We start from the raw sequence: 11,107 nt of genomic DNA, 5'->3' as shown, positions 1-11,107 counted from the left end.
CGCGGGGTGGGTGCTGGAGCCTATCCCAGCTTTTCAATGGCCGCAAGGCACACAGTAACACCCTTGACAGGGCGCCAGTCCATTGCAGGGCAGACGCACATACACACACACACACACCCATTCAATTTAGTGTCTCCAGTTAACCTGACTTCATGTTTTTGGACTGTGGGAGGAAACCGGAGCTCCCGGAGGAAACCCACGCAGACACGGGGAGAACATGCAAACTCCGAACAGAAGGGACCCAGACCCGCCCCGCCTGGGGATCGAACCCAGGACCTTCTTGCTGTGAGGTGACAGTGCTACCCACTGAGCCACCGTAACACCCCACCCCCCCCACTCACTAACTTCGTGTAATATTTGGATCTGTCAGTGTTTCCATCATTTCTTAATATGGCAGGAATATTAAGAAATGTCCAGTCCAATCCCAGTAGATTTGGTTCCATCTCCCTATGTTTAATTTTGGCTATCTTGGCGATCTAATGCGCTAGCCCCTTCACCACCACAGAGATCCTGGTTTGTGCATGTGAAAGCTTGAATATATGTTCAAGAAGGCTTGTCATACCTTGCAGTGTGTTACTGGTTTGTGTATTTCTGATAATCCTACATGGTGTTGCAGGTAAGCCGGTGGCTGGGTGAGGTGTTTGGAGCAGAAGCAGTACCACAGTTTGAAGTGAACACACGCACCATCGAGCTGCTGGACCAGCTTACACAATTTAGCGAGCTCCGGTGTACAGAAGTGTCCTTACTTACAGAGGATTACGCACAGAAAGCAACAGAATACAACAGTGATGGTACACAATTGCACAATCACAATATTTCTATTCATGATTCCAAAAAACAGTAAGGTGTTACAATGAGTAAAATGTAAATAAAAGCACAAACAGCACAAGCCACACATATGTAATGTTTTACTTTATAAACTTAAAAATACACACATTCCTAATTTGTTAAAATGGTTATTTGAAAAGGTTGGGACAGGGGCAAAACAAAATTGGAAAGGTTGTGGAATGAGTGGGTATAAAAGGAACATTTAATTAAAGGCTCATTTGAGGTTTGCCACAGTTTAGGAGCAACGTTTTTGGGTATTTTACCATCTACAGTCCATAATATTATCATAAGGTTCAGAGAATAAGGAGAATGCTCTGTTCATTAACGGCAAGGCAAATGAAAACAACATTGAATGCCTAATATCTTTGATTCTGTAATGGGCAAGCAGTAGCCTAGTGGTTAAGGTACTGGACTAGTAATCCGAAGGTTGCTGGTTCAAGCCCCACTCCTGCTACTGGGTCCGTGAGCAAGGCCTCAATTGCTCAGACTGTATACTGTAACAGTACTGTAAGTCGCTTTGGATAAAGGCATCCGCTAAATGCTGAAAATGTAAATGTAATGAATATAACTGCTTTGACTCAGGACTAGGGATGTAACGATACATTCTACCCACATTACATCCCTACTCAGGACACTTCAGAAAAGTCTGAGTGTGCACAGGAGTCGCTAGCACACCAGCGCCGAGATTCTAAACTCCCAGGCATAATTGGCCAATGCCTGCAGCAGACAAAATTGGCCTCCAGTCTGCTAGGGTGGGAAATGACCAGATTTAACAAAGGGGTGGGGCTGTGTAAGGATCCTGATTGCCCAGGACTGCCTGCACAGTGGAGGTCGGGGCGTGGCTCTCCGTGCGCGAAGCCGGCCTCACGCACAAATTCACAGAGGTGTGGTTGTATGATAATGGATCGGTAGACTTCGCACACATCGGAGGGAGTGTGTGTCAGTCAAGTCAGCCCCTCCTTGGGCACCACTAGGGGTCCCCAGCAGCAGATTGACTACGCTAAATCGGGAGAAAAAGGGGGTAAAATGCAAAAAAAGAAAGTCAGACTGCGCAAAGTGAAAGCCATTGATCAACAACATCCAGAGACGCCGGCGTTCTCTGGGCTTAAGCACTGATGCCAAGTAAAAATGACCTGTTTAGCAATAGGATGCCATATCACATGTTGCACATGTTGCAAAGAGAGTGCAGGTGCTAGACTGGGCTGCCTGCAGTCCAGACCTGCCACTCATTGTAAACATGTGGAACATCATAGAGCTCACTTGGGTTAAAGCAGCTGAAGTGTTGTATCAGGCAGGGATGGAAAATAATTTAACCTTTTACTAATTAGTGCAACACAAGAACAGTTTTAAGCTAGACTGTTGGGCCGTTCAATGGCTGACCCTTCGTTCTGACCCCAGCTTCCAAACAGGGAACATTTGCTCTGTTAACAAACAGGCAAAGTGATACTATGTGGCCAGCTGTGTTAAACATTAAACATTAACCAGTGGATGAGTGTATGATAACTAAATACACATGAAGGAACTAATTTGTCAACCTGCTTTCCTGTGTTAAAGGCACACACTTGCAGGAGGTGCTTCTCCAAGGGGCAGGACTGCAGCCAGGAAGCATTTCCAAAACCACCTCTGACTTTCTGTCTGTCTTAGAGGGCACTGCTGAGAACCTTAAAGTTAGGGACACATCGATGGGAAGGTACAGTACACACAGCTACATTTGAAAATTCGACTCTACACGTACACATGCTAAACCCTAAACACTATTAAACCCTTGCAACTCATCGCCTGAATTGTAACCAACCTAAACACTGCTACATCACCCCACTGCTGCGTTCTCTTCACTGGCTTCCGCAGTTTAAAACACTGATGCTCGCCTACAAAGCCAAAAATGGACCAGCCCCAAGCTACCTTCGAGGTCTAATAAAACCCCGCTCTGTACCACGCAACCTCCGAGCCACTAGTCTCGCTCGACTTGATCCTCCACCCAGAACTCAAGGAAGACCCGCATCAAGGCTCTTCTCTTGCTTGGTGCTTGGGCGGTGCTGCAGTAAAGTATGCTAGCTCTCTACCACTGGGATCCAGGGTTCGAATCCCCAGCTGTGCTATCGGCCGGTCGGGCGTCTATATACGGAGTTTACATACAGGCTAAGTCTAAGAGGGGATGGCAAAGGCTGGGCAAGTGATTGGCATCCTGTCTGGGGTTTGTTGGTGCATTGCGCCCAGTGATTCTGGGGAAATAGACCCACCATGACCCTGACCAGGATAAAGCAGGGGTAAAACATGAAAAAAGAAGTGAAATCATAAATAATATGTTAATAAATGGGTGAAATGCTAAAATATTCATTCATTCATTCATTCATTCAGTTATCCGCTTATCCAGTTAGGGTTGCGGTGGGGGTGCTGGAGCCTATCCCAACTTTTCAATGGTCGCAAGGCACACAGTAACACCCTGGACGGACGTCAGTCCAACGCAGGGCAGACGCACATACACACACACACACATTGTCTCCAGTTAACCTGACTGCATGTTTTTGGACTGTGGGAGGAAACCGGAGCTCCTGGAGAAAACCCACGCAGACACATGGAGAACATGCAGACTCCACACAGAAACCACACAGGACCCGGACCGTCCTGCTTGGAGATCGAACCCAGAACCTTCTTGCTGTGAGGCGACAGTGCTACCCACTAAGCCACCGTGTGCTAAAATATTGCTTTACTTAATGTAATCCTACATAAAGGGTACTTTAAGGTGCTTTTCTGGATTTTACCCCCTTTATCTCCCAATCTAGTCATTTCCAATTCCCAGTTGTGAATCTGCTGGTGCTTGCACAACCCTGGAGAGCCAGTTCACCATACACCCCCTCCAAGACGTGTCCAGTCTGCAGCCGCTTCTTATCACCTGCCAGTTTTGGGTTCCCACTAGGGCGGGGCGATTTTCACGATTAATTCGGTTAATTTGAATGAACGTTTTCACCCGATGTTAGAATGTGACAATTGCGATTGTTTACATACTTTATATTTTAATTAAAATACCAACATGTCACGAAAAAGAACGAAAACAGTGTACAAAATCAGTTGGAGACCAAAACAGTAAACGGAAAACAACAAGTGTCATACACGGTAACGGTTAGATTCAGTAATAAGGACGCAAACAGAAGAGTTTAATTAAGATTCACTGAATCAAACACCGCCGAACTGAATCAAAATACGGAGCCAATGAGCGCGTTGTGTACTTGTACTTTTTAAAGTAGATTTTACTTTTACTTAAGTATGTTTTGTACTAACAATTGTAATTCGCTACATTTTAAATCACATACGTTACTGAGTAAAAAAAATCGCGTCTGGGAAACTGCTGCAGTGAATTCTGCGATAGGGAGTCGGATCTTTTGTCTCGGTTCCTTTTAAAGAGCCGTATGTATGTAACGACTCCCAAATGCGCGAATCGGTTCCTTTATTTAGGCTAAAAGGGCCGTTCAATAGAATCGAATCATTCTACGACACATAATAGTGGTTAATACAGTTTGAAAGTTTTATGGGACTAAAATGACACATTACACATCCTTAAATGTTTAATATGTTGTATCCACCCCCCAAATCACAAGAGGACAAAATCAAAGCTGAGCTGAGTGATCACTTGATGCCCCCCCCAATGTAGATACTGATACAGCCTCACTCAGTGGTGGAAACAGCACAGTACAGGCTCGTGTTCCTTTTAAGAAACCTGTATGTAAGGAGGTTCTGCTGAACATTATTTAAAATAAAAGTTGTTTGTGAGCTATTCTTAGATATACGTAGATCGATAAGGATATTCATAATTTAGATCTATTTTGTTTTAATTATTGTTAATTATTGTGATATCGTTATTGTTATAAAGTTTGAGTCCCTTAAAAGGATAATTATAGGTGGTGCTGTTACTATTTTTGCACTTCTGCAACCTTTAATTACAATGCAAAAAAAGAAATTTGAGTCTTATTTTAATTGCATTATACAAGAACAAAAAAAAAAAATCGTAATCGACAATCGTGTATAATTTTAAAATAATCGAATTTTTTTTTTTTTTAATCGCCCAGCCCTAGTTCCCACACAGAGCTGTATCACGTATAAAGAGCCACGCTAAGCTCAGAATGACATACGCCAAATCGTGCGTATCACAGCGGGAAGAGAGCTCGTCCAAGCTTCCCTCCCTCAGACATGGCCAGTTGTGTTAGTATGGACACTTCAAACACTTCGCAGTGGTGTGCTAGCGTGTTAGAACGCTGCGCCACCAGAGCGCCCATTCAGGTGTTGGTCAATAGTGGCTGTCTTCTTGCTACCATCCTATACATGTTATATGCAGTCGCAGTTGACTCACCGGTCACTGATTCAATTATTTCACAGCTTTGTTCCTGCAATTAATAAACTGACCGACGACCTGGCCGAGGCAGAGAGGACTGACAGAAGACTGAAGCAGGAGCTCTCCGCTGTGAGGAAGAAGATGGCCACCACAATGATCCTCCGGAAAAAACTGCAAGAGTAAGACAATTATTTGATATCTGGTTGAGTCAGATTTCGATTTATTGTCTTGAACTCATCTGGATTTTAAAAACCTAGATTCTTGTTCATTTGTGTTTAAGGGACTTGGAGAAAATCACACAGGTCCAGCAGGTTGAAGCGGCCACAGCTGAGGAGAGACTGCTCAATATGGACTTCATGAAGAACAAATCCAGAGACCTTACCTACAGGAACAAGATAGCACAGGTGTGTTTGTGAGCATCATGTGATTGTTTTGGGTCTGGGCTTCCATTATCAGTTCCATAATTTTTAGTCACATTGATTGGGGTGACATTGATTTTTGCTGGATTTGTCTACTTAGGCCTAAATCTTTTGGATTTACGGTTGGCAATTTTGCATTTTACCCCCTTTTTGTCCCAATTTAGCATAGCCAATCCACTGCTGGGGACCCCTGCGATGTGTGTCTTACTGATCCCGTCTTATTCACCCACGCTTCGGTGGATTCGCACGTGAGGTCGGCTTCACGCCCCAATCTCTGCGCAACCAGGATTCTTACACAACCCCACCCCAATTTTGTTTGCTTCAGGCATTAGCGGGGTGGCACGGTGGCTAAGTGGGTAGCACTGTCGCCTCACAGCAAGAAGGTCCTGGGTTCGATCCCCAGGCGGGGCGGTCCGGGTCCTTTCTGTGTGGAGTTTGCATGTTCTCCCCGTGTCTGCGTGGGTTTCCCCCGTGTGCTCCGGTTTCCTCCCACAGTCCAAAGACGTGCAAGTGAGGTGAATTGGAGATACTAAATTGTCCATGACTGTGTTCGATATAACCTTGAGAAGAGATGAACCTTGTGTAATGAGTAACTATCGTTCCTGTCATGAATGTAACCAAAGAGTGTAAAACATGACGTTAAAATCCAAATAAACATAAACAAATCTGGCATTAGCCAATTATGCCTGCTACAGGGTGCCCACTCGACCGGTAGCAGAGCCGAGATTCGAACCTGGGAGTTCAGAATCTCGTTGCTGGTGTGCTGGCGGATTATCCTGCTGCGTCACCTGAGCGCCTGTGTAGGTCTGATATTTGCTAAACAGTTTACTCAGGTTGTACCTAAGGCTTGTCTCTTGCTCGACATTTAGACCAGCATCAATGTTGTCGACCCCCCCATCCCCTTTCTTGTCGCCTGAATTGCTGGTCACTCATATCCTGCGATATATATTGCGATATAAAAAAAAATGCAGGAATGTTCACATTATTAATAATATTAATAATGCATGTATCTTACTCTAAATAAGGGACTCATCTGTGAAAAAGGGTGGTGCCTACAAGGGATACAAAAGATTATGACAAGCTACATCTTTGTACTCGGTTGAAACTGAGCATTAAACTAAGAAAGCTTCAATATCACATGAGGGAATTAACAGGATTGACAAAATGGGTCATTTAATATTTTATTTCACAATCAAAACTTCTTCAAGTAGTAAACATTATTTTAAAAAAACTATACAAAGAAAAGTGCAGCTATACACCTGTTCCAAATCCGAGATGCCTTAGTTACTACTGAAGCAGAACGAGTGAGAGTCGGAAGCGTCCTTAGTGATGAAGGCAATCCCAGAATTCATTGCGGCATCTCTTCTCTCACAGAAAAATAAACATGGCTGACGGTGCGGACAAAGTTATTTTCAAACGTAAATAAATAATTATTGATTTTTAACGAGTGTTTTTATTTGCAAGTTTGGGCTTGTCAGCAAATGTAACAGTTTTCTGTACACGAATCGAGATGTTATGTTGACATGTTAGCGCTGTCCCACCTCATTCCATTGGTTTTAATGCCAAGATGCTAAATGCTAAACGCGAAACCCGATGGAATCGCTAAGTAGCGTGTTCCAATAACCTGCCTTATAAGTCAATTACTTATTAGGATCCTCTCTACTGAGGCAGCTGCCTATGTAGGTAGTACAGCAAGGCAACTCACTAGGTTTTTGAACACACTGGTAGATATGTCATGGAAAATGAGAACGCTGTGAATTTTCGTTTTGTGTCAAGCAGCAAAAAGTTGTAGCATGACGTATTTGATTTAATTTGCATTAAGTAACATCGCACGTCCTGCGATGTGACTATTGCGCATGCACACATCGCGATGACGATGCTGAAACGAAATATCGTGCAGCCCTAGCCTAAACATAGTGTTTAGTCCTGGAGGGAAATCTATAAATTTCATCCCTGCATAGTGCATCACTGTCTGTGCAGTTAATAGGACAATTAAACTGCATTTGTTCTTTTTGGTTGCTGACGTGTATTTGCAGAAGGAGGGCGGCACGGTGGCTCGGTGGGTAGCACTGTCGCCTCACAGCAAGAAGGTCCTGGGTTCGATCTCCAGGTGGGGCTGTCCAGGTCCTTTCTGTGTGGAGTTTGCATGTCCTCCCCGTGTCTGTGTGGGTTTTCCCCGGGTGCTCCGGGTTTCCTCCCACAGTCCAAAGACATACAAGTGAGGTGAATTGGAGACACTAAATTGTCCATGACTGTGTTTGATATAACCTTGTGAACTGTAACCAAAGTGTAAAACACATAGGGTTGGTTTCCCAGACAGGGATTAAGCCTAGTCCAGGACTACATTTTGCTTTAAATGGAGAATCTCCATTCAGAATGCTGTGTAGTCTAGGACTAGGCTTAATCCCTGTCTGTGAAACCAACCCATAATGTTAAAATTCCAATAAACAAGCCGCTCAGGTGGCGCAGCGGTAAAGTACGCTAGCTAACCAGAGTTGGGTTTCTAGATGCATCGTATCGAAGATACTAGATGCATCGTATCAGCTCTGCCTTTCCGACTGGGTTGGGCGGCAGTATGAACAACGTTTGGCTGTTGTTCAGGGGCTTAGGGGTAGAGTCGGAGCATAGGTCCTCATAACTGGTACGACTGCGGCCCCTGCTGGTTGACTGACGCCGCCTGCACAGGGCTGAGGAATAACATTGAGGGGGGTGTGACCCTCCGTGCGCAGTGTCTCTCGGTGTATGAACTCGGCTCGTGCAGGTGAAAAATGCAGGCTGTACTGATTGCGTGCCGGAGGGGGCGTCCTCAGTCAGCGGCAAAAAGGGTCGAATCAGTATAGAGGACACAATCGGGGTAATTGGACACGATTAGAATGGGGATAAAAGTTGGGGAAAAAAAGTGGAAAAAAAATAGATAATTATTATATAGATAATCTCTAGTAGGAGTTTTTATCTAAGAACCAAAAACGATGCGTAGCTTTTTATGGTAGTAGACATAATGCGCACCACTTTGCTCAATGCTCAATTCTTATTGCTAATTGCCACATGGCATTCGCTCCTAATTTGCTAATTTCCTAATTTTTTGTTAAACTTTGCTTAAGGTGCTGAATTGTCTCTGTGTGTGTGCACGTACTTTGTAGGACAAGCTGGCTTCCAGACAGATGAAGGACTCACTCACCCATCAGTCCATTGTGCAGCTCTCAGAAGTATTTAGCTCTTTCTATTTATTCCATTTTTACATCACTTTAGTTTTTACTTCCTGCACTATATAACAGACAGTTTTAAAGTTGACTACAATACCTACACTAATGAGCCAAAAAACTCAGTAAAAGTGTTCAAAATTTGCCCACGTCACTTCTATTCTTAACCTGCTGCACTGCTACCAGTAACGTCTCGTATCATGTACAAAATATCACTCATTGCATTAAAAGCCTGTCATGGTCTGGCCTCGGCATATCTCGGGAAGCTCCTGAGGACCTCTGGCAGATTTCTCAGTTCCTCTATGGGAAGCCCATAAGCTTTGGAACTCTTTGCCCCAAAGGGTATATGCAGGGTATATCTGTTTTATTATTTAAGCCTCTCATTAGGAGATTCCTCTTTAGTCGGTATGTCTGTTTTTCTTCTGGCTCGTAGTTGATTTGCAAATGATGATTATTATTGTAGAAAAGCGACCTTGAGTTTGTGAACAATACTACTACTAATAACAATAATACTTATTATTATTATTATTAAGATTGTGTTGAATACAAGGAACGTGCACATCATTTAACTGTGGAATGGGTAGCACTGTCGCCTCAAGGCAAGAAGGTCCTGGGTTTGATTCCCAGGTGGGGCGATCCACGTCCTTTCTGTTCTCCCCGTGTCTGTGGGTTTCCTTCGGGAGCTCCGGTTTCCTCCCACAGTCCAAAGACATGCAAGTGAGGTGAATTGGAGATACAAAATTGTTCATGACTGTGTTTGACATTAAAAACTGATGAATCTTGTGTAATGAGTAACTACTGTTTTTGTCATGAATGTAACCAAAGTGTAAAACATGACGTTAAAATCCTAATTAATAATAATAAAAAATGTCTTAATTTCACCAAAAATATGATTTGCACAGTAAACATTAAATACAAAAGGTGGTTTAATATGTCTCCCCTTACTTCACATAAGGTCAACCAAAAAATTTAATAATAGCAATTTTACACTAAAATTTTGTTATTGATATTTGTTGTTTTCATAATTCACAGAAAATCACAGCACTAAAGCAGGAAATTGCACCACTCGTGAAGAAACTGGAGCCGTTCGACGACCTGAGTCCTGTAAGAGGAATATGTTATACTGTTATAAAAAAATTGTAGGAGTATACTAATATGAGTTATTGGCATGATAATCGCTTAACCTTTAAACACACTTTTGTCTTTTGTGAAATGACGTTGTCCTCAGTATAATCTGTGTGTTTTCAGATATTTACTCTGATCTGATTACTCTGATGCTTTCACCTTGTTCTTCAATGGTCAGGACTCTCCCAGGACCACCACAGAGCAGGTGGTGGATCATTCTCAGCACTGCATTGACACTGACATGGTGGTGGTGTTAGTGTGTGTTGTGCTGGTATGAGTGGATCAGACACGGCAGCGCTGCTGGAGTTTTTAATTAACGTGTCCACTCGCTGTCCACTCTTTTAGACACTCCTACCTAATTGGTTCACCTGGTAGATGTAAAGTCAGAGACGATCGCTCATCTATTGCTGCTGTTTGAGTTGGTCATCTTCTAGACCTTCATCGGTGGTCACAGGACGCTGCCCATGGGGCGCTGTTGGCTGGATATTTTTGCTTTGTGGACTATTCTCAGTCCAGCAGTGACGGTGAGGTGTTTAAAAACTCCATCGGTGTCTTATCCACTCATACCAGCACACCACCACCATGTCAGTGTCACTGCATTGCTGAGAATGACCCACCACCCAAATAATACCTACTCTGTTGTGGTCCTGTGGGGGTCCTGACCATTGAAGAACAGCATGAAAGGGGGCTAACAAAGTAATTGTAGAACTACAAAGTGCTTCTATATAGTAAGTTGAGCTGATAAAATGGACAGTGAGTGTAGAAACAAGGAGGTGGTTTTAATGTTATGGCTGATAAGTGTGTGAATGTCTTGTTTTTACCACAGAGTCCTGCTCTGGCTCGGGTTAAAATCGAAGAGGTGAAGAGAGAGTTGGTACGTTTTACTAAATACATTTGAAACCTATATTTAGTGATTTATTTATTTATTATATGTGTATCGTAAAATGTAATAAATTGTTATATCCTCTGTGTGTGGACGAGTATAGGCAGCCCTGGATGCTGAACTAGAGCAGAAGGTGGACTTAATGAACACTTTATCTAAATAACTTTTTATTTTGTAATTGTATTTGTTGTTATTCTCATGTAATGACTATATTTTCTACTTAATTACATTTGTAGTAATGCAGTATTTGCTTTGTATAAATAATAATAAATGTAATTGCTCTCCAAACCTTGTGGCGCTGTCTGTCATTGAAAATACGAAGAGA

At 43.2% G+C, this 11,107-nt stretch overlaps 1 protein-coding gene across 1 annotated transcript in view; it reads left to right on the top strand.

Moving 5' to 3' along the window:
* The window catches only part of haus1 (HAUS augmin-like complex, subunit 1), a 12,656-nt gene extending 1,586 nt beyond the window's left edge, over positions 1-11,070 (top strand). Inside the window, exons 2-9 of the mRNA XM_063011754.1 lie at positions 617-791; positions 2,383-2,518; positions 5,200-5,334; positions 5,436-5,559; positions 8,715-8,780; positions 9,807-9,878; positions 10,726-10,773; positions 10,886-11,070. Coding sequence (XP_062867824.1) covers positions 617-791; positions 2,383-2,518; positions 5,200-5,334; positions 5,436-5,559; positions 8,715-8,780; positions 9,807-9,878; positions 10,726-10,773; positions 10,886-10,945 — 816 coding nt within the window. The 3' untranslated portion in view covers positions 10,946-11,070. The remainder of the gene's footprint in view (positions 1-616; positions 792-2,382; positions 2,519-5,199; positions 5,335-5,435; positions 5,560-8,714; positions 8,781-9,806; positions 9,879-10,725; positions 10,774-10,885) is intronic.
* The last annotated feature ends 37 nt before the right edge of the window (positions 11,071-11,107 follow it).

The sequence above is a fragment of the Trichomycterus rosablanca genome, chromosome 16 (genome assembly GCF_030014385.1).
Source record: "Trichomycterus rosablanca isolate fTriRos1 chromosome 16, fTriRos1.hap1, whole genome shotgun sequence".
NCBI lineage: Eukaryota > Metazoa > Chordata > Actinopteri > Siluriformes > Trichomycteridae > Trichomycterus > Trichomycterus rosablanca.
This window is presented reverse-complemented; position numbering and strand designations above follow the sequence as displayed.